The 24,983-nt window shown below is 38.7% G+C and overlaps 1 protein-coding gene across 3 annotated transcripts in view; it reads right to left on the reverse strand.

Annotated features, from left to right (window-relative positions):
- The window catches only part of trip4 (thyroid hormone receptor interactor 4), an 84,168-nt gene that overhangs the window by 54,560 nt on the left and 4,625 nt on the right, over positions 1-24,983 (reverse strand). For 2 of the 3 annotated variants that reach the window (XR_015094451.1, XM_086072234.1), the window contains exons 9-12: positions 24,118-24,311; positions 23,912-24,036; positions 22,162-22,253; positions 4,504-4,606 (exon numbers count right to left, since the gene is read on the reverse strand). Coding sequence is in view for 2 of the 3 variants with exons in the window: in XM_086072234.1 (XP_085928360.1) it covers positions 4,504-4,606; positions 22,162-22,253; positions 23,912-24,036; positions 24,118-24,311 (514 nt within the window). In the remaining variant the exon portion in view is untranslated. Of the gene's footprint in view, positions 1-4,217; positions 4,298-4,503; positions 4,607-22,161; positions 22,254-23,911; positions 24,037-24,117; positions 24,312-24,983 lie in introns of those variants that run through there. The other variant, XM_086072235.1, reaches the window with a different exon arrangement.

Below are 24,983 nucleotides of genomic sequence, written 5' to 3' on the forward strand. Positions count from 1 at the left end.
ATAAATTCATATGTACTTGTAGATGAAATGGGTAAGTGTCCACTCCATTGCCGAAAATGCACCACGTGGGTATGTATAGCGCGCATGTGTCAGTGAATGGAGGCAATTGAGGAAGCCGGCTCAAATCTGCACACGTCGTCCTTTTTAAACAGCAAAGAATGCTAGTTAAGTTAGATGGTCGTGAAAGTGGCAAATTACATGTATTTTTGTCGGCTAAAATTCATAGTACGTTAGTGTGACCGGTACAGGAACTTGGTGCAACACCTACTCAAAGAAACGTATAAATCACGTTTTTAAGTGTTTTTGCAAAAAATATATAAAAAATCCAGTATTTCAGCTCATTTTACACACGGATGTGGTCTACAACTGATCTTTAAACGTATCAAACATGCTCTGAAAATGAATTGTTGTCCTTCCACAAATTCTATAACTCTGTTGGCTTAAAACTACAAGGGCAGATGTAAGACAGCACGATCGCTTCCAAAAAAAGAACAAGCAAGAAATCCAAGTCAACAAATCGAAAATGGTTGTAGGTCTGAATTTTAATGTCGCATGACTCTTTGAGGTCAGTAACAAACAGTATTGTCATTATAAAGGCCATCGCCCATATGGTCAAATATATAACGAGCCAAGCATAATAGGATTCAAGAATAATTAATGGAGACAAAACAAGCATCACTGCATTTATTACAACAGTTCAGTGGTCAGGTACTACTGAAAATGACGCAAGGTCATTTAAATGTTAAATTGCTTTAAAATCGTCCTGTGGGTCAAAAGCTCCAAGATCAGCTTGTGTCATTGCACAAAGATCAAGTGACTCACTCAAATCAAATTTGAGTTCAAATTTGTACTAGAGCTTAAAATGAAAATATAAGGGAAGGCATACACAAAAACCACAGACTGTTTTATGTCAATGAGTTTGAGTCATGGACCTGCAAAAATGACTGAAAACCCTGTCAGCATTGTGACTTTGTAAACTGTTATTATTATTATTATTACTATTAGGGGTGCACCAATCTATCGGCTGGCCGATTTATCGGCCCCCGATTTCCTTAATTTTGGGGGATCGGTGATCGGCCGATGCCTTAAATATAAACCAATCTTTTCCCTCCTCAAAGGTCTGAGATTCTGCTGAGATAACCAAGAAGCTTTTCATTTTTATTTCAGAGAACTACTTAATTTGCAGTTAAAACAACCCGTTTGTATTATTTCACAGATATTGTTCAATGTTTTCCAATAAAATAAGATTGGAACTCTGAAGGTGTATGCTGCTTGTTATGAAAAAAAATTGAGATCGGAAAAATCGTAAAATGCCCGTAAATACAAGTTTAATTATCTACTTTTCATTCTGCGCAGTATTTGAAGAGGGTGTCAGGTCAATTCAAGCATCAGGGAAAGTGACAGACCAGAGAAGGAGAGGCTAAAGGAAATCAGGGCTCATGACAGACAGCCAAATAGCTTTTAACACCCACAATGACCTTCAGGTTAAAAACAAGTGTGCACACAGATACAAATGTTCAGTGAATGTGAACATAAACCATTATGCACTTCCCTTATTACAGAGAGTCTTGGCATTTTGCCATTTTAAATGTCACAGACTCCTCCACAGGGTAATGACTGATCAACCTCAGCTGGCAACCAGCACAACCTTGCATAATTTCTCAATATGCAATTTTTAAATGCAGATGGAGAGAGAGGAAACAAACATTACATGATTCTGAAATACAGGCTATAGTTCCTTCCTATTAAAAAAAAAAAAAAAAGGTTGACATTTTCTAATGACAACACTTGTTGAAAATGACAGTCCTCCAAAGGGGGGGGGGGGGAATAATGGTTGATATATTGTATAACAAGATAGAGAGAACAAGGTTCACAAAAGAATACAGCAAGAGACTGCTGACAATGGCAGAGACCAGCTGCAGGGGGAGCAAAAAATAAATAAATACTTGCTCAGCTCCTATGTGTAAGATGAGTAGTGATGCCTTGACCTGTGTGAGGCATCAGCAGTGGGAATTGAGAGAGAAGAGAGAGGCCAGCTGGTGACACATGAATATGACAAGATGCTCTCCATCTTGTTGAATAAGCCCGACCAATTTCAACACGGGCTAATGGCATCATCATTATGACTAGTGCATACTGTATGTCAAAATAGGCATACCTATTATAAAACCAAGAATGTTTCAAAATTGTGAATCAGATTACACACGGAGAGCCATAATGAATAAAAAGTGTCTGGACTTTTATAAAGATCCTAATTCTTTTTTTTTTTTTTTTAAGATAATAGATAATGAACAGTAATTTTGCTTTGCTTACAACTCCCTGTCTCACCTGCTGTGATAAATAGCAACTCAGTCAGCACATGGCAATTTGATTCTTTTTGAAGCGTTGAAAGACAACCAGGGAATCATAATTGATGCTTACAATTGTAGGAGCATCCAGACATACTGTAACATAATAACGGAAACTGAGTTATTCTGTTGTGAATTCCTGTATATTCACAGGCTACGATTTGCAAATTAGCCTAGTCACAGATTTTTTTTGTTTTACTTATCCTGCATTATTTGCTGAAAATGTGTTTTTGTATTCAGCCTAACGCAATGAAAATATTACTTTGGGTTTTGTTGATAGGTTCAATACACTGCTAATATTTTACGTCTGTATTGCGATGTCGTATTTTTGGAGGGGGGAGGGGGAAGGAGAGGTTGGGCGGTCCCAGAATGCATCTTGTACACAGTAGTCAAGAGTGGAAATCATAGCATAACCGCTTAAGTACGGTCTTCCAAAGAACGCACTCGAGAACGTACTTCCTAAGAATACCAGTTTCTTTGTAATTGGAACGGCTGTGTACTTACAAAAGTGACGTCTACTCCTCAGCTTTTTTGATAGCAGCACTAAATGCATCTTGGGATATTTTCTCAGCCAAGTCTTCACAAGTAATCAACCGTTTGATCCTTGGTTTAAGCAAGCAGACAAGAACAATATCCGGGTATTCCGTGTGTTCTTAGTTCATGTGTACTTTCCGTTTCAAATGTTTGACCCCAAAATAGGGTTTGTAATTGAGTATAGATACATAAAATGACTGTACATTTTTGGGCTATTCGTGCCAGAACTCAGTCCCTATACCTTGTGAATAGCAGGGATTCACTGCACAGCATAAATTCAATTATGTTACAGTACAGTCTACTAATAACATATTATACCATATGGGGAAAATATTGTACTCTAAGGTAACTATTTGTGCCTTTTCCAGTCCAACAACATACAGTATACAAACTCCAAGCCATGTGTCAAGAGTAGAAAAGCAGTTCCATTGAGGATGCAACCCCAGTGACCGGGTATTGTACCTCAGAAAATTCAGTCATGCACTTCTTTGACAGCATCCATCCGCTTTGTCACACCGTCTCCAAACATACTCGTAGGCAGAAAATTGAATATTTTATAAAACATTCACAAATCCATCTTTTTTTTTTTTTAGAAAAGGGCAAGCAATTTGGAGGTGAAAAAGGGGCAAATTATTGAACTTATTTGATCTTTTAAATAAGAAATGTCTGGTTCTAATAAAACTGCTGCTATGATAATATAAGTATGCTATTCTCCACCATTGTCTATGTTGCAACACATTAACCACGCTACTTCCTTCTAACGGCCACAAATAATAAGTCTGAAGTTTGGTGAGATGGATTTGTCAGATTATAAAACTTGTATTTACTCAAGTCAAGAGCAGTTGCAGCAAAGTGATAGAATCTGAACAGAACTTTTCAAGAAATAGAGCTGTGCGTCAAGGGACTGTCTCACTCAAAAGTAAATTATCTGCTTGCAGCATAACTACGCATGTTTATGTTTTGACAAAGACAACTTCTGGGAAAAGATGATATTACATCCTTGCATCTCTTTTTATAAAATGGTGAAGGGAGCTCTCATGGTGTGCATCTTTATTACCATGAATTTCATCTATACTTTATGAAAATAGTCCATCGTTGAACTGCAACAACAAGGAAATGCAGAATTGTGCCAAGTTTTGAGGACCTCTAATTAAAACCAAACAACTAATGTAATGCATCTGGTAAGATCTGAAAGAAACACAGCTGCATAAATAATAACGCTCAAGACTTTAGAGGATTTTGAAATATTAACAAGAGAGCTTACAGGTGCATCATTTTGAAGCAAAAGCAGCAATAGCAGATGATGTGTGTAGTGCCTATTAGAAAACCACACAACACAGCAACAACATTTTACATACAGGATTGGCTTGTCCCCCAGGCAACCAGAAACGCAAATCCCATATTTACAGATGTCCCTTGGAGAGAATGTGTAAGTTAATGATTTGTGTGTGTGCATTCACTTTACTTGTAGTATACTTACCAGCATTAATCATTTACATATTCATTTAATGGGTATATGCCAGCGAGCATGCAGAATTCAGTACAGAACCATTACTAAAAAGTGTCTGAGCCTATTTTTATGCACTTATTTTTTGCAGTCATGAAAAGAGATTGGACTTACAGATCTTGTGTTTCCCTTTCATTGGGAATTTCACCAGTAGCTCCTGAGGGTTAGTGCAGATGAAGACGAATGGGGAAGCAGACTCTTCGCATGTACCGGGGAACTGTGGGTAGAAATGGAGAGACATAACATCTAAATGTTGTTTGAGCATGACCATATTTTTCACAGGATGTTGAACTGTGATCCCCAGTATGTCTGTAATGAATCATTTAGTGTTATGCACATCATGACAGCTGATATGCGTCTACCAGAATCGTATGCACTGTAATATGTAGGCAAACACCCAACACCAACCACAAATGCTGAATATCTTTCAGATTCAGCGATAAATCAATTAACTTATCACAAAGACTATGTGCAAAACAAATTTGTAATAATGAGAAGATGTTTTGCTGAGACCAACCGACAAAGGGAAACTATTTCTCCATGTGTTATTGATTGATCTCGCAGGTGAGAGTAGAGAATTGACTGACACAGTGACAAAGGAGTCATCTTTTCCATCACTGGCAGCCAATGTCCCTCAGCTCATCCAATTTCCCCCGGCACTATCAGATAGTGCCCATGATTGCATCTAGGAAGCCAGGAAGCGGCTCTCTTCCTGACAGCATGCTTCCACTCCCCCACAGCTCCCCTCTCACTTAATCACAGCTTCTCTATCTCCCTCAAAGGAGCACTGAAGGTTGTGACAAATTTGGGGCTTTTAGGAGAGATCAGCAGAGTCAGTAACCCAGCCATATGGTCTCTGACAAACTGGGAAGCGATGATAGAGATATTCATTTCAGATTACAGCCCGTGACCGTCGACCAGAGTTCAATGCACAAGTGAGAAAATATGTAAACACTCAAGAGTAGTCAAAGATAGATGGCGACCAGATTCAAGTCCTTTGTGTCTCCTTCATCCTATAGCACATTCCAATTAAATTAGGGTCTTGTGGTCAAGTACACTGTCTTCAGGTTAGAACATTTCTAACAGTCCTTGAGTAAATTGATGTTTTTTTTAAAGAGGTTCTAAAAGGTGAAGGTTGTGAGACTACAACATAATAGGTTGGTTATATTTTGTTTTTAGTGGCAACAAATTATCCAAAGATACAGTCAAATAAACACATTGAAAAGTAGACCTGATTTGCTTTTATATATATATATAAAGGCCACTGGGAGTTGATCTTAAAGCTAATAACCTACATTGTGGGCCACAACATTTTGGTACACACACACTACCCTTCACAAATGTGGTTTACTCTTAAAAGGAACCCCAACTGTAATGACAAGTTTGCTCTATATTATTTATTTGGTTGTTACTAACATAACTATGAGATTCTTTTTCTCAAAAATCCTTTCCAGTTTAATACATTTTGTAGAAACTTTATTTAGACATACTCCACCATTGTTATTTATGTTGCAACGCATTCAGTGCATAGAGACGTTGAATGGCAGCTGGCTCTCTGCCGAGCAATGTAAAACATCAATAAAGAAAGCATGGTAAGTACGCCTCGTAGCGTTCCTAAAGAAACAACATGCAATAGGCAGAGTCACCCTCCCCCACACCATGCTCTCGTAATTCACCAGACGCATTCAAGATTTTTGATCATCCCTTTAGGAACGCTACAGAGGCTTGCCTTGCTTTCTTTATAGGAGTTTCACATTGCTCGGCAGAGAGCCAGCCGCTATTCTACGTCACTACGCACTGAATGCGTTGCGACGTAAATAACAATGGCGGCGTACGTCCAAATAAAGTTTCTACAAAATGTATTAAACTGGAAATTATTTTCAGTTATGTTAATAACAACCAAATAAATAATATAGAGAAAACTTGGCATTACAGTCAGGTTCCTTTTAAGTAAAAACACACTTTTTATGTTAGGCACACTGTTCTATTTAATTTTCAAAATCCTAGTTTAAAAAAAAACATTCAAAGTACTGCCAAAGTTTTCATTCCCATATTACATACACTACCCCAACAACAGGTATTGAAAATTTGTTTCATAATGGGGACCAGCACACACATAATGACGACATTTACATGCAGTCAATATTCGGGTTAAGGTAAAAATTCCAGTTTCTGAAACATTCAGAATAGGTTTTACACATGCGAGCAGACAGAGTTATTCCCGTATAGAACAGATTTCTAAATTCTGCTATTGGTCTATAAATCACTAAATGGTTTGGGTCCTGAATATATTCAAGAAATGCTGATTGAATACAAACCCAGCAGGGCTCACACTTGGGTCAATTAGTGGAACCCAGAGTTCAAAGTAAACATGGTGAAGCTGCATTTAGCTGTTATGCTGCACACAGATGGAATAAGATGTAAGAAGTGTCAGCCCTGAATACAAAATGCTTTTAAATCAATGATTAAGGTATTTTAAACATATTTAAATCATGTTCTTTTAATTATCTTAGAACATTTCTTTAAATGTTTTTAAAATTTGCGGTCTAATGTTTTAACAATGTCAATGTATGTTATTTTTGTAAATTTTGTAAGCTACTTTTGTTTTCTCTGCTTTGCTTCTGAATGTTTTTAACTGCTGTGTTTGTTGCTTTCCTTGTGTAAAGCACATTGACTTGCCTTGTGTATGAAATGTGCCTTGCCTATACAACATATCCTGAAACCGTGACGCACAGACGGCATTACGCAAATAGACGTCATAAACGCGCACAGTAAAACCGTTTTCACCATTGTAGGAGATTGACGCGCACAAAGTACGTTTGTAAGGAACTACAAAAGATCTCCATTTGTGGATTATATGAAGTTGGCCACGACGATCACAGATTACCAGTGTGAAGCGAGCATTTGAAGACCACCTTCCATTCCAATCGTTGGTGTTCTTTTGTTACACCCGCCCTCCCACTCCTCCCATAGCTGTGCCGTGGTCAGGGGGATGATTTTAAAACTATAATAAAGACTATAAAAACAATATGTCTGTTTGTACCTCGATCAAATTCACCGGTCATGTTACACCACCTGCGCCACAACTTAGACCTGCTTCCAGCAAGTATAAAATGAATTATACTTTCAGCCATGAAATTGTCAGATAGGTACAAGACCCACTGGAACGCCCAGCTGATGCAGCAAGCGCAGTCTGCCAAATTCCCAAGAGAGCTGAATGAGCTTTGAGTAGCCCAAAAATCAAGATGCGTCAGTTATTATGCCATGACGCACGTGGGCTATCTACAAAAATAGAGCCCTAAAGGTTTAAAGGAGGCAACGGCGGAGACAAAAAAAAAAAAAAGAAGCTGAGTACGCCATCACAGCATGTCTCTAAATGGACCAATCACGACAGTGTTACAACTCACCATCTACGGCGTACAAGAATTCGTAACGTGCGCGCAGCACCTGGCCGCGAGCTACGATGCTCTTCTCGGCGTAAATCACGTGATGTGTGCCGGTCATTAACGCAAGAGCAAACACAGTAGTATAAATTGGGCTTAAGAATCATTGCTCTCAGCAAAGAGGAAAACGCTGCGTTGTTTCAAGTTCAGATGAAACCGACCAAACAGTATAAACATGTGTTCCTGAGAACCCCCCTCCCCCTGAGTTGACTACTTTTTTATCCTCCATTAGCTAATTAGCATTTAAAGCCATTGAATGTGCTACTTTGGCTCACTACCATTCCACCCCCCACCATCTAGTTGTTTCAATCTCATGTTAATCAAAAGGGCACTTAACATTGTGGTTGAGTGACAAGACGCTTTGCTAAAGCACTCCATATTCATCAGGAAGGATCTAACAGAGTGAAAGAAGACTTGCTTACAAATTCAATTGATGTTGCTGGAAAGCCCCGCACGCTGCAGCCCCGGACACACGCACGCACGCACATACACACCAATGGGATATTTAATAGATTCTCATGAAAAGACTGCTGGTGACGATAACTGCCAGATCAAATTAATTTATAGGTGATCCAACTCCAAGTGGCAATTCCTCAAATAACTAATGTCTGTCTGAGGGTATTTTAGGTTGTGGCGACAAAAATCTGAGGCTGTGCAGTCTGTGCATTAAAAATGCATGCCTTGGGTTTTACCACAGATTACAGATGATTCTAAATGCTAAATAAAGCTATGTTATTGATGAGAGTTATACAGGCGGAAACATACATTTCACAATTTAACAACAGGTAATAAAAGATGATTTATACAAACAATACTAAGTAGAAAAATAAACCCCAAAAGAAGATTCACTAGCCTTTTAAAAATGATAGGTGCTACATATGGTCGGGGCACAGACATCACATACTGTAGGTCCAAGGGGGATACTACAGATACAAGCAGTACTTTTACATGACAATTGCACTTTGGTGCAAACATTTGGGAAAATGAGTCATTTGGAAATGACGGCAGATACGTTTTCATCCAAAGGTTCAAACACTGTGTGGAAACGAGGAACATGTGCCTGCATGTTTGGTCTGGGTATGCGCCAATACATTACAGCCAAATCACTAAAGGCGAGAAGACAGAACTGCAGCATTCTGTTAGCCTAATAGCATACTGTAATTACCTAAATCATTTTAAATTAACTTCTACAATATTAATGACGGATGTGCTTGCTAAAAAATTTTTTTTATCCCACATTGTAGATAGTCAGTCATCCAAGTCATGGTAATCTGCAAAGGTTGAACTGAGGCAACAGGAGTCTTGTTATGTTATTTGTTGCAATTATGCTATGATGTTGCTAATTATGCTATTAAGCTATGTTGTTATTGCAACGCTAGTCCAGCAGGTGCACATGTATTGCACCATTACACGACACAGTCGCAAGTCAAATGACATAGTCTTTGTATAACACACATAAACAAAAGGTGCTAAAAAAAACACTTTCAGTTGGTGCTCATGTGTAGTCAGTCCGCAAAAGCTACAGCTTCAAAAAGTGTAAGGCATTTTCAGTATTTTTTTTCTTTTACATATTGTCGCCTTGAGGGTTTATTTTTGTTTCACAAACACTAACAAAAATTGTTCTTGAATAATGGTCGTTGTGTATATTTACCGTAATACTCTACTAATGTAGCAGTAACAAGGTTTAGCCTAGGCATTGTTTAATCAAGGTTATTGTGTGTGTCTCTGTCCAAAATACCACGGGTCAGTAAAAGTAGAACAATAGTAGAAAATCCACAGTCATTTCTGTGAGGCAAGGAAGACAAACTTTGAATCCATGCATGTCAAGTAACAGCTCAACAAGCTAACAGTGTACCCTCTCCCAGCTTTCTACAATGTCTCTCTCTCTGACTCCACTCAGCTGCTGTCAGCAATTAAGGGCAGCAGAAACAAGTAATCTCCTTCTGGGCGACAGGGCCAGACCAGAACAGGCATGTGGAGAGGGCTATGCTGCAGGGGGGAGGGGAGGAAGTGGCAGTGCTGTGTGTGTGGGTGGGTGTGTGTGTGTGTGTGTGGGTGTGTGTGTGCATGTGTGGTTGGCCCCAGCCAGGCATTGCTTGGCTGCACACAATCTCAGCCCAATAAAAAGGCCTTCATTGGCAGGGAGCAAGTGAGCCAGACGAGCTGGGAGCATGTGGCTTTTAAAAATGAGTAGGGCGGATTGAAGCAGGAAGGAGGGTGGGAGTGGGGAAAATAAAGAGACAGGGAACTAGAGAGTAAACATAGAGAATGTGATATGGTGAGAAGGACAGAAAATAAGAGGAAAGGTTGGCAGAGGGGGTTAAAACAAAAAGGCAGATGTTGATGGATACTAGACTACATACTGTATATTTGGTCTTCCTGGAAGCACTATTTAACCAGTCCTGCCAAGGCTGTTTTACACCCGGGGAGGGAGAAACAGATGGGTAGTCTGAGATATGAGCTACATGTGGGAGGTGAAAGGGTGTTGGTTGGGAACTGTGCGCAGAAGCAATTGTACGCCAAATGTTCTTTAATCTATCATGTTCGGTAAGCAACACATGCCTGTTTTTTGCATTCATTAACCCTTTTAACATAACACAGCTGCCCTCAGGAAACTTCACTGTAACTGCTGTTTATGTCATTGCACGCTATAACATGATTATTTGTTTTTCCATTGCTGCCCAAGACCAGCGTACAGCGCATATAAACAAGCAAACCCAGAGTGCTTGTAATGTAAGCATAAAAAGGATACTTGATTTGTCTTATTTTATATTTCTTTTAAATATATTTGTGTCCTTACTCTTGTTTTTATCCATAATATACATTATTCTCTCAAAGATTTTAGAGCTACTCCAAAATAAGGCTACTTCAATCTGAGTAGGCATTTAATTGCAAATCATTCCTCGGTGATGAATCTCAAGCACAAGTTGGATGCAATGCACGGTGATAATTAAAAATTAAACAGTCCTTCACCGACAGAATCAATTGGTGTCAATTTGGAGAGTGAACATTAATTATCAGGGAGTCTCAAAGACCAGCTCCAGAATGTTTGCATTTTTAATAACCTGACCAGAGAAGAAAAAATGGAGCCATCCTTATTAGGACCTTTTATTACTGTGCATGTGTCCTTCTGTTTACATGCTAAACTAAGAGATGCTCCTTCGAAATTACGCTTTATTGCAACTTAACTGACATTTCCCTCCGCAAAAGGCATACATATATTTAAAGTTACTCACTGACTATGTTTGCATGCAGTCAATATTCGGATTAAGGTCAGAATTCTGGTTTGTGAAACAATCGAGGTAACCCGTTTACATGCGTGGCGAACCGAGTTACCGTTCGGACTGCGATGCGCGGACAATGTAATTACGTAAGGAACGTAATTTTTGCTTTTAACTTACTTTCAATAATAGACATTATATTTATGTGACTCAACATGCTAAATAAAGTAGTCGGTTTCCTCCTTGCTCCAGAAGTGTGGTTCTTTGCTGCGGGCGTTATGTTTCTTACACCGGTTTGAATATTTCCAGTGGGTTACACGCCATAAGCACTGACTTATATACTTGTATAATAGGCACAAAAGTTGGCCTTTTCGCCTTAGAGAGACAAAATAATGTGAAAATGCCACGGTGAAATCAATTTACTTTTAGAGAGTGGGACGGAGCTGTGCATGCAAGTCGTTACTACAATTAAAATAAGCGAAAAAAAGAAGACGAAGAAGAAAATGGAGAGCATGCACACAGCAAAAAACAATGCGCTGTTCAATAATAATAATGCGTCAGATTTATATAGCACTTTTCTAGACACTCAAAGAAGCTTGACAATGGAATGGATACATTATTCATGCACTCACACATTCACACTGTGGCTGCCAGCGTGCGCCTACGGCCCCGCCGACCACCACCACCAAACACCAGTGTGAGTAGCACTGGAGGCAATGTGTGTGAAGTGCCTTGCCCAAGGACACAACGACACATGACTTGGGGAGAGCGGGGATTGAACAGCCGACCTTCTGGTTACTGAACGACCGTCTCTACACCCTGAGCCACGGCCGCCACAACGTAACGAGTAAATGTTTGGTGATTTCCCTAACAATATATAGAGGATCCATAACAACTGAAAGCTCTAAATATACCATTTAAGGGGGAAAAAAATCTACCTAATTTTTTATGACCATTTCAGCTTTGTTGGTCGTTATAGTGTACTTGGAGAACTAAGACTTTTTATGAGACGGCACTTGATGTAAAATGTTTCACAACCATTGATGGAAATGATACACCGTATACAGCATAAACTTTATGAGAATATATATATCAACAAAACACATGAAAATTCCTGTGAAAAAAAATACTGCTATGTGCAATTCTGTACAATCAACTCCAAGAGTCTGAATGATTTATAGAGAAATGGCCCTAAGTGTAATTATAACGTGGAATGTTGAGCCCACATTCTGCTGGAAAGGTATTATAATCAAGTGTCTACGTTTTTGTTTGCATAACAATTCAGCTCTGGGAGAATTTTGATTAAAAGCCAGCCACAGATTAGCCCTTCAGCTAGCACTAGTGCTGACAGGTGCAGTAAAGCCATGCGGTTTCGCAAAGAGATTCACACAGACTTTCTTGCACAGCTCACTTCTACTTTCCCAGCCATGTTTATGACTTCACCTCCTGCGGTGGCCCTCTGGCAAGAAGCAAACAAGACTGCCTGACAACAGTGTAAGCTTTTGAGTCTCAAAGAGGTAACTGTGGGAACTTTCAAGCAGAGAGTGTTCTCTCTTTCAGTTATTCAAGCATCTGTTTTCCAAGTGTTGAAATGATGACTAAATTATGAAGAAAAGATTGTATCGCAAAACTACATAAAACCCAAATGCGCAGCAGGCACACTGGTTTCCTGTACTACACACAGCAGGGAGACAATTACAGTGTAAGCTTCCAAACCAAGACTTAAAAGGAGTAGAATCCAGGGAAATGAAGTCCTTAATAGATTTCAGTTTCCACCAAATCTTTTCTTTTTGGAAATCAGAGCCACAAGTCGAACAACTCTGAGTGTAGCACAGGTGCTGCCAGCAAAAAAGCTCTCACGTAACAAAAAGTAACAAAGCGTTTCACAGCAGGCGTACGATTTCATAACATGGAAGTTGAGATGGACCGGGGACTTTATGAATATGCCAGTCTCTTAAGGGGGATAGTTGCTTTGAAATTCAGTCGCAGCCTTCCCATGTGTGTTCACTCAAACTGTGGAAATGTAACTTTGAAAGCAACCACGGGAGGAATTTAGAAGAAAGCTAATCCTTGATTTCTTTAAATCCTACTGAGGGCAAGTTTAAAGTTTCCATACAACCACAGGCTTAGTTCTATGCCTAGAGTTGGTCACCTGCTTTCAGCTAAAACAACTTCCACTTTTCTATAAAGGTTTTGGTGCATAATTGGTGTGGTGTTTGTAGTATTGGCTCACAATTGTTATGGCCAGTCAAGTTCTTCCTCAAACTCAAAAAAGCATGCTTTTATGGATTTGTGTCTTTGCACTACTGGGGTACCCCTCTAGATTTCCTGTTTTAATATTGTACCTCTCCAAGCAGCTGGCATTTTATATATATATATATATATATATATATATATATATATAACTTGAAAACTATATTATTTTTCCTCACAGCACTACAAAGCACTCTACTTACGGTACAAGAAAATATCGACCAATTTTATATCACAGCCTTCAGGCACCTCAGATTTTCTCCTGAATTTCGATACGCAGGTGAATGAAACCATATTTTAAGCATAGTTTCTTTACAAAGGGGAATATTTTTCCAACTTGAAGAATGAGATACAGTTCAGTCTTCATTCAGATCCCAATGTATTCACATTTCATACAATTATACCATTTTAAGTTGAAGGAGGTTAGACAAAAGATGCCCCTGTATAATATCATTATAGTGGATTTAAAATACATGGTAAATGGACTGCTTTTTACATAGCACTTTTAACTCCACCATATGGTGCCCAAAGCACTTTACAATGCCTCATATTCACCCATTCACACACCAGTGGTCAACTGCTGCCATGCAAGGCACTGCCAGGTCCACTGGGAGCAAATCGGGGTTCAGTGTCTTGCTCAAGGACAATTCGACATGATCACCAAGGGGTGAGGATCAAACCCACAACCTCACGGATGGGAGACAACCACTCAACCACTGAGCCATACTGCCCCAAAATACATGGGGAAAACATTCATAAAGCTCCATAATTAATATACACATCATAAATTCATCTGCCATGAACAAAGAAAATGTATGTTTTGCAGACAAAAAAGTGGTCATGATTTTAGACGTAGTAATGGCAGAGTGCAGTTAAAAGTAAAGTGCCAGTATTAATCAAGTAGTTATGCTGAATCGCATTATTGCTGCACACACCATCAGAATTTCAGTGGAAAGGGAATGATGTTGCATATAAATCAATATTCCCCTCCACAGACTGAGTCTGCAAAAGCATTTGATAGCATATTTGCCCACTGGAGCGTGGCAGGGGCTTCTGCCTGATATGGTTCAATACACTCCCCAAAATATGAGTAGGAACATCAGGAAATAATTGAAGAAAGAAGTAAAAAAATAACAAAAAAACAGCTTTGCAAATGAATCAATAATTCATAGGACAGCTTTAAAAACAATTATACGTCCTCATGGAGAAAATGGACTTGCAGCATTATACGTATATTTGCTGCCATTGGGCAGAAACCTTGTACCTACAAAAAAAAAAAAAACATCACTTTTCAGGAAACCAAAAACCACAATTTTTGGTGAGTGATTAACATTGTATTGCTAAAAAGAAGCCAGTAATAATAATAATAATAAGAATAAGAAGAATAAGAATAATTTGCAAAAATAAGACGAGGGGACTGACCAATAGCAGAGATGAGTAAAAATAAAAAATGAAGAATACAATTACCACAGTTGGACATAGCCCGGCAACAGTGATAGCTAGCTAGCTATAGCTAGAAAGCGTATTTATTCACAAGGGTAATCCACAGCTCTGGCAGTATCCACAATGAAAATAATACAACAAAGTCATACAGGCATGAAGAGTTACTAGTAATGGTAAAAGTATCCATCCATCCATTATCTAAACCGCTTATCCCCGATATTTAAGAAAGAAAAAAAAATCAACAAAGAATTGGTTCAATTGCCTTTACAAACTAAATCATTTAAATTATCTCTGCAACTTGGGTTACATTTTCATTTATGTAATCTTGTTTATTTTTATTATTAAATACATATTTTTGAAATCACTACAGTTATTAAATGGTCAAACATTGAGATTATTCCAAAGTGGAGCACATTTTAAACAAAATATGTATGGAAGGCTGTGATGTCACGATAGTTGATGTAGATATGTATCTGGCATGCAAAATCCCACAATAGGTTGCTACAGGTTTGTCAAGTCATCCACCTGGGCTGTAATTTGTACTGTTTAGTTTGAATTATAGTATATTTCGTGCCCTTTAATTAGGAAATGTTTGATCTAGATAAAAGTTCAACATTTTGAAGTATCAAGATCAGAGATTATAGCATTCACTGGTGAAAACACATATAACAATATTCAAAAGATATCTGAATGGAAGAAATTTATTGCCAAATAATCCCTGAGGAGCCATGATTTACACATTTGATGTAGTACTTGATATACTGCCATTCATTCGGTTGTTGTACAAACCTCAATTGCAATGAAGTTGGGAGGATGTGTAAAACATAAAAAACAGTACAATGTTGTGCAAATACATTTCAACCTATATGCATTTGAATACACTACAAACACAAGATGGTTAATGTTGAAACCGATGAACGTTATAGTTCTGCAGGTATTCTGCAACACACTCCAAAATAGTTGGACTGGTAACTAAGGACAGTATATTCATTCTGAAGGGAATGTCACATTTACATTACTGACAAAAATGTAAAATAACAGCAAGAAACTCATTGCAACATACCTTCTCAAACTGAGCCATACCTACCGTATCAAAATCAATCGTTATCCCACTGAATCAAATCGCTCCACTTTAAATAAATCGTATCACACCCCACACATCGAGATGCATACCGAATCGGCTTTAACTGGAGAGATATATAACCCCTAACAAGAATGGTACAAATTGCCGAGTCTGAGTGGCCTTACATTTGTGTCTAGACACAATTCAATAATGATTTATATTCTGTCAAAGATTAATAATGCTATAAGAATAAGTAGCCTCCCTTGCAGCTTCCTTTTACAGTCTATTCCTAGGAGGATGTTGCTGCGTCAACATGTTCCAGCGACACTAAGAACAATCAGGTTTGTAATCTCTGACCCTGCAGTGCAACAGACTCCGTTTCTAAATCGGAGTGCTCGGAGCTGCTGTGTTTGCTTTTGTGGTAAAATCGCTTAGACAGCTGAGGTGAAAACAAACTTGACACTTGGTATCACATTTGACTGGCAACAAGCATAGCACTTTGGGGAAAAAGCAAACAAATGATGTTTAAATTAAAATCTGTATTTCCCGGTAACGCCATATGATAGCATGGTTTCTTCTTGACTCTATGTAAGTATAAACTTGGAGGCTTCACCACACAAGATGCAAAACACGGCATTCTTCTTCATGCTCATGTTAACACTTTTACACCAAACATCCAGACATAAACACCTTCAGAAAAGACATTCCGTCCCAAATAGCAGTATAATTGCTGTCTCTCCAGTCAAAACAAATATGAAGCTGTTGCATGAATTATCTGTATCATTGCTCCACTGATCAGCACATAGAGAACGGAGCATGTTTTATAATTTAGGTAGACCAAAAATCCAAAGCTGTACATACAATGAAAAGGGCTTCGGCACAAATTATCCCAACAGCAGAAACTGACGCTCAGTGAAGTGGACTGAGGACAGCAGTGAAATTCTAAACAGTGCAGCAGACCATTTTTGTCAGCCAGATGGTTCTATGTATTTTTCATGCTGTCGGAAACCTGTGACTGAGGATTGCTTGGTTGTCATCCAGTGCCTGGGGACGATGGGCTGAATGCATTCTACACACAACTGCAGATTCGCATGATGTTTGACCTCTCTGCTATGGCAAACTGCCCAGTAAGGAGAAGGCAGGAATGTGAGGGGGGAGCATGTTAGTGTGCCACTGAGGTTGTGCAGACAGAGAGTGGGAGAAATTGTGCATGTCTCTTGATAGAACATAAATTGAATCCTCCGCTAAAGGAAATTTACTCCATAGTCCTGGCCTGAAACCCATACTGTTGGATACAAAATTTGGGAAATATGAAGACAGAAATGATTTACACAATGTTACAAAGAAAGAAGGGGAGTGAAAAAACAGCATTTACAGAGCAACTTTAGTTCCGTTGGATTGAATCCAACATCCTAAGAGTCTTCTTTGTGAGTGTGTGTGTGTGTGTGTGTGTGCGTGTTTCTGTGTGGCTTGCTGGAAGGAAGGCTTTCAGCATATAAATATCACATTACCACACAAGGAAACGCAGGCATCACATTGAGCTCCCAACCAGCCTAACAAGCAACGGAGCTCCACTCCAGAGGTCAGAGGGAGAGCTTGTACAAATGGAATTCAACAGAAAATATCTCTTCTGTTGCTGATAAGTGGCTAGGCTTGCAGCTACTGTATGTGATGTGGTATGTAAGCCTAAGCTTTTACTTATGAAGCATACAGTGGGATAAAATATACATGTATGAATATGTTTTAAAGCAAGCTATACAAGTGTCACTTTAAAGAAAAAGTTCAATACAATTCTACAATAAAACATATCAACGAAGACTGTCACTATCCATTTTTCTGGAATTGATTATCCTATTGACTATTTCATCTTATAGTTGGTCATCAGATGACGCTGCAACCACCGAAGAATGTTCCCCAGAAAATTCTGACAACTTTGCATATCATTGCCAATAAGACACAAGTTTGCTAAAGTTTTTGTAAAGTAATATTACAGTCATTTTATTTTTTAATTTGTGGGGGAGAAAAAAATACCCAGCCAGTGAACGGTGCGTCGGCAAAAAGGGTCCGCATGTCGGCAGGATTAGTTTTGAGATAGTGACAAAAATAGATAGTTTGGACAAAAATGTCGATTTTGAGACTTCTCCACAAATAGCCTCCTTGAGGTCTCTAGTTTCATTTCTCAGCAGCACAAAAGTTAAAATTGTAATATTGTAGAAGTGTATGAAAATAAGCAATTATTAGAACTATTGCATCTAGACATCGTGTTGTTTTTAGTTGACTTTAGCGAGATAACCCGGTCGATGCTATTCAAATCAGCGGCGAGGAGTAATGGCAGAGGCACAAAGTGTTAGCGGTAGTAGTATCATGTGATCTCCGATTGGTATGGTGTGTGTGCGCCAGCGGGAGGAGAGGACGCAGAAAACAAGGCAAGTGAATGTGTGTATGTGTAGCAGCTGCGCGCTAGCTTACAGGGATCAAAAATTTTTAGTCTGCGACTTAGGTGTCATAGCAAATTGTTTGCTGCTGAAATGCAAATAAAGCCCCAATTGAATAAACAATATGACGTCGGGTCCTTTGTCTGTATTTATTTCACATGACCGAGACAAGAGCTGCATTACCACCAGCACAGACCCAAATCAATTGAGGTTGACAACACACGAAAAAGTTAACAAAAGTGACGCTTCATCTCCGGATCATTATTTCCAATAATTTGCAGAGAAGCACCGTAACAAAAACTTTATTTATCATAGAATAACAAACACAATGCCACTGCACTGTGTGTGGGCACTGTATATGCTCATGGTTATTCTCATTCATCCAGCTCATTTGTTTCTCAATCCTTACTGTAGAAAAAAAGTTTTGAAAATGTGGACTGTAGCTAATGGTGAGTCTGAGTTATATTTTTAAACAGTGCTTTTTATTTTGGTCATTGACTTAACATGAATATGCGTAATTAGTGGTACTAACAAGGTTTGGGGACTGCTACTTTTCGTAAAAAAATAATAATAATAATAATAGTGTCTGTGTGTGCAATGTGCATTGTTTTTAATGTGACTGCAAAGCAGAGATTTAATTTTTTAATTGATTTATTCTTTGAAGCAGAAAAAAATAATTATTTTTTTAATTTTTATATCCAATTATTTGATTAACCAATGGAATAACTATATAGAATAATTTATTCTAAAAATATTCGATAGTGCCAACCCTACGATACTCTTTTTTTTTTCTGTCTCAGAAAGCCAAAATATGCCTGACTAACTTTTATTTTATCACTGTTAATTAGGCTTTATTTTAATGGTATTTAACATGATATTAATGGATTTCCTTAAATTACCCCATACACTATCTTTTTACAGTGCCATGTAAAATACCGCTTTTGAAATGATAATTACTTGTATTTTACACATTAAAGTAAATTCATGTTACGCTGAGCTATGGTATGTATGAACCTTGACATGGCAATAAAGGAGAAATGTGACACATCGGTCCTCACCATTTGGCAAACAGCAAGTAGTAACCCATTGTGTCAAATGCGTGCCAATCTGATACAAAAAAGCTCCTCCAGACACCTGAAGTTAATAAAATATTGTTATCCATAAAGTATTTGGCACAATCTGCTGTATTGTTACTGAACAATAAAACCTCCTGAATAAAGACTTTTCTATCAAATATCAACTTGAGGGAATTGGTAGTGCTATTTGATAGTGATATATTGTATGTTGCCATCGCCCAAACAAAGACCATGTTGGCCTCTTGCCCTGTTAGACATTCAATATAATCAATTCAGAATTTAACAGTCACTGGATTTGCTCTTGGCATGCTTGTTCGGGAGATTAGAGCTCTTTGACTTGTATTCACTGAAACATGGAGCTCGCCATCTGGTGATACGGTCCTTGGAACCCGGTAAGAAATCAGATCCTTATTAGGAGCGTGGATTGATCCAATCAATTTTTTCACTGCAGGAGTCAGCAGAAAGTGCTATTTAGGCGCTGTATGGGGTGTGCGCTGTGCCTTTGCTTGTGCTGTGAATCATTTTGACAACCAAGAGTAAACTTAAATGTGTGTACACAATGTAAAAATATTGTGACATTTCTTTCATTGAGCAATTTTAAATACATTATTGCTGTTTCTTTTGTTTATACATCAGCTAAGCCTGGCCAAAGTACAAACCCAATCCATTAATCTCAGTACTCCTCCCAAAAGCTCTCTCATTTTCGCTCTGTAAAATGCCTTATATCTTTTTACCAGGCAGACCCTCTCTCCCCCTCTCCAATTTGGCTCTAGCAGTGGCAAGTCGGATGTACATATCCACTTACTGCTGAGAAAGCACAGGGAGATAGGGTGGAGAGACTGAGCACGGATCATAATGGCGAGCCAATTACCAGTTGTAAGGGGGGCAGGGGAGCTGGGCGGGCAGAGAGATTACTGGGAGAATGGATCAATACACTAGTCCGTTTCTAATGAGGGAAAGAATTGGACCAAGTGAGTTCTGAGTTTGCCTGGGGTGTTTTCTCTTCTTCTTAAGTATGCCCTTCAGTTCTTTGTCAAACAACGCTCAAACTGGAGGACAAATGCGGTTGTAGAGATGATATTGCTGAAGTATTTACAGCATTTTAAGTATTTGGGGATTTCGTATTGCTTCATGCTAAGCTCATCTCTTCATATTCCACTTTCTCTACATGTCTCACATACAATTAGAAACAACTTTAGCAGAGCCTGAAGAATAATGGCTGTCAGTCCTCCATGACCCCCCTTTAACCGCCTACAGCTGCCAGAAATGGCCTGTAAATCTTACAATTCACCCTTTCCCTCCAGTCGAGCAGCACGGCTATGTGCTACTATGCATTACACTCACATGTCAACGCACATGAATGTGAGCAGACTTTAAGTGCTGTGTTAACCAGCTAACAGTCTCTGGCTGGCCCACCCTCTTCAAAACAGCAAATGGAGAAACACGACAACTGTTCAGAACCATCATTACACTTTTGGTACTGTTGTTCCTGTTTTTTTTTTCTCTCTCTACATCTGCCTTTCTTTTTTCAGTGGGGCCTTATGTGGGTGGGGGTGTTATTTATGGCTCCTGTGTGCAAATGGACACACACATGCGCATGCGCGCACGCACACAAACCCTTTCACAGGATGAAAGGGCAGTCACACAGCCTGCAAACATGATTTTACAGCCCTGGGTGGAATGAGTGGTAGAGGAGAGAATGAGGCCAGAGTACAAAAGGGGAAAGCTCTGAAATAAACAGATACCCGTAGTTAAAATGTAAAGCATGTAGGAGCACCGAAATGTTTTCCTCCCTCTCTACACTTGTGAAAATCAACCTAGGTAAAGATATGAGAGCATACATGAGACGCATGGAATGACTGTTATTCTCTCAACAGTGTAAGTATGATGACTTGATGTCAGGGTAGAATAATGAATGCTATACAGTCCCTCTCTCTTGTGTGTTTGATGCGAAATCACAAATAAAATGATACCTCCTCAAACAGAGAAGTGTGAGTGTCCGATTAATCTATAATGTGGCCTGTTGAGCTGGGATCAGAGGTATTACAGCTGCTTATTGGAGTGACAAATGAGCTATTGACCTTGTAGGCGTGTGATGACCTAATGGCGGAATGGGATCATATTTTCAGGAGTCCTTGATACATTTTGTCGCAGAATGGATTTTAATGAAGTGCCTGCCCATTGTGGAACCATAGCGAAAGCATGGACAGCATAAGTGTGTAGTCAGTTGGTAAATGTATAACTACACTCAGCAGGACTCATATGACTCACTAGATCAGATGAGACTTTGTTTTTGTCACTACTTGGCACACAACTCACTTTTGGCAATGAATTGCAGATGCACCACTATTTTGTTAACTGGTTTGATGAAGGATTAGACTTCATTGTCAGATGTATTTTTATGGCGTGTACTGCCTCTGGTGGAAAGTATTGTAAGCCATTAAAGAGCTATGGGAAAATAAGTGCAGGCTGACCTCTGCTGGTAACAGAATAGCATTGCAAGTATACAAACTAATAATTGCTACTGCTTAGAATGTTATCCCAAGCTAATAGAACAACCTCAAACAATTCAATTCCCCAAGATTGAAGTATGTGAATTAGTTAAATGAAATAGCTCGCCAAATATAACATAATTGTATATGTATTTTAATGTATAATTCATTGTAACTGCATCTATCTGGGCTGATTAAACTAGATTGTAATGTCACAAATTGACAATGTTTATTAATTTGCCTATGGTTAACACTACAGCAACTTTTTCCCTTTGATTGCATTGATTTTTCCGTAATATGAAGAATAACAGAAAAACAATTATTTAAAGAAATATATTTCACTAACCTGCTCTTTAAACTGTTCCTGAGAAAGGCAATCAGTGATGTTTACACAGCCCAACAGGCAGCCAGTGGGATAGTCTGAAGGAAACCTGGGCTCTACGCAGAGAAGAGAAGAAATACAGCACCAACGTTACATAAGGGCCAACCATGCTTTACAAGTTCATGTTAAGTATTACCACTCATTCATATCTTGTTTTAAATCTGTATTTATTCATGTCTCTTAATTGTAATGTGGATAAAACGATACCTCCTGAAGTATTCTTGATATTATTCTGTTGCTGTTGTGTTTTTTTCCTCAGGAGTTTGCAATCATCCACTTTAGATGTTTTCAGTGGTTTTGTAAACCTGTTTATGTTTTAATGGTGGCCACCAGTACTATACGGTTGATTATGGAAGTTTTTTTTATTCCAACTAACGAACACTTTTGTCACTTGCTTTGAAAGCACCTTGGACATCAAATGTCAACCTGATACTCATTCTAGACATTTATATACATGGGAATTTTTTTTGGCCACACCTCTGTTGATGGAATAATAATAATAATACATTTAAATAATAAATAAAACATGTATGAAAATTAATCAATGAAAATCTGACATTGCCTTTGAATTGTGGTTCAACAGAATTATTTTTCAAACAAACTAAAACCCAGATGTTTAATAGAATTTAGATCAGGGCTCATGGAATGCCACTTCAGAAAAGTCCATTGTTTTGACCTTAGCCATTCTTAAGTGTTTTTTTATTTGCTGTCTTTTAGGTCATTATTCTGTTGCAAGACCCATGACCAAATGAGACCAAGCTTTCTGAAAGTGGGCAAGACATTACTCAAGAATACCTTGATAGACTTGAGATTTCATTGTACCTTGCACTGATTCAAGACATTCTGATGTAGCAAAGCAGCCCCAGAACACAATAGAGCCACCTCATTTTTTTTTCACAGTAGGGACAGTGTTCTTTTCTTGGTATGTTTCATTTTTTTCAAATGTGAACAAAAAGTTGGGGTGATTTGTCTCGTCTGTCGATGGGGCAGTTTTGGTCTTGCTCAAAAATTGTCCATGCATGCTCTGCCTTGATGTAAATGTCTCGTGATGTCGTTGTTTCCGCCCATTAAAATGGCGGCGTCAAGATGGTGCTTCAATAAAAGTGTTAAAACTATCACAACTACTGTGCTAAATGCCGAATTAACCCCATCTTGATAAATTATGTGATCGATGTCTCCGCCCGCACGTCCCACGGCTGCCGCGGGACTGATCTGATTAAAGGAGGGGAGCATGTAAACGGCAGATTGGAATGGATCACGTCACATGTAAACAGGTGACCACAAATTTTCATTCGAAATGATTCCAATCGGAATAACAATAAAGTCTCCATGTAAACCCGGCTACTGAAATAAATACATGTCATTAAAGACGTCTCTTGACTGTTGTATTTCAAAAACATAGTGGTAGTGCACACCACATGGAGGCAGACTCAATAAAATCCTTCAAGACCTAACTTAATGTCAGGCAACAATTCTTGTTTGTCCACCAATGGAAACACATCAGTTTACAAAAATGTTCATATTAGATGTCTGTTTGCTCCATGGAATTGTGCAGGTATTTTTTTACATTTAAATAATAAACAAATGTGGTCCCTTTCTTTTATATAAAAAGCTTTCCAAGCCTTTTGACCGCCTACGAGTAGTGAGGGCAGAAAAAACACCCCAAACCATTTTCCGTACAGGACGCACAAACATTTTCTGCTTTACATTGCACCTTTTTTGTAGATGGAACGGTACATGGCCTCCACCTCAGCTGTCTCCTGAGGAGTGGGCTTCTTGGCTGCGGCAGCAATCCAAAGACGGCCGCGGTGGGATGTGTACCAAGTTCGGCCCTCAACTCTATACGAAAACATTTCCATGTCACTTTTTAATAATTCGATTTTTAGCAAGTGATCACTTGCACATTTTTAAACATCATACCTCTTGATGCCTCTGACCAGTAGTGAGGCCCATGGTTGGTGCATGCTCAGACACAAGCCACCGTCACTCATCTCCTGCAGCTCTTTGTCTTGGAGACGCAACCTGGATCGCTCAACTCCTTTACTATCCTGTGTCAAACTTTGTCCTTTTTCCATGTTCCTTTTGTTGTTTTCCCTGCTGAAAACATCTACCCACTAAAAATATAAAAAGGACCAATGAACACCAGGTGTACAATTCGTATAAAATAAGTTGTAAACAAGCCCATCTGGATAAACAAACATTCAGCAGTATCATCGGCCGTCACTATTCAGGCTTTGTCCAATTGTAAAAGAGTTTGTCGTAACTTCACAGACTGTCCAATTGACTACTGGAATAACTAAAGATCTCATTTGAAATAGTGAATACTAATAATTAGAGATGTTTAATGCTACTTTTTTTTCAGATCGATGCCAGTAACTCTTCAGTACTCATCGATACCGATACCAATTATCAATACTACAATTAGTTTTGATACATACAATCCCCCACGCCCCCCCCCCCCAAAAAAAAAAAACAATGACAGATCATTTTAAAGAAAGACCTAGATATCCTAAATTTCTAATATAGCATTTCCTTGCATGAAATTAATGGCAATTTTTTGTTCTTCTAATTTCTCATTGCTATTTCCTGATCATAAAATGGCCACAAGTAGGCTCACGATACGGGTATTGGCCGTAGTCACGAGTACCAATACCTTGAAATAAGGTCGGGTATCGGCCCGATACTGCTACTCGCCCATCCCTACTAAAATTCATACCATAACATGGGAGTAAATTGTATCTACTGTGACAAATTAAGTCTGGTCAATTTGAGGAAGAAGAACGAAG

This window comes from Leptonotus elevatus, chromosome 3 (genome assembly GCF_054856555.1).
Source record: "Leptonotus elevatus isolate MCC_2025b chromosome 3, RoL_Lele_1.0, whole genome shotgun sequence".
Taxonomy (NCBI): Eukaryota; Metazoa; Chordata; class Actinopteri; order Syngnathiformes; family Syngnathidae; genus Leptonotus; species Leptonotus elevatus.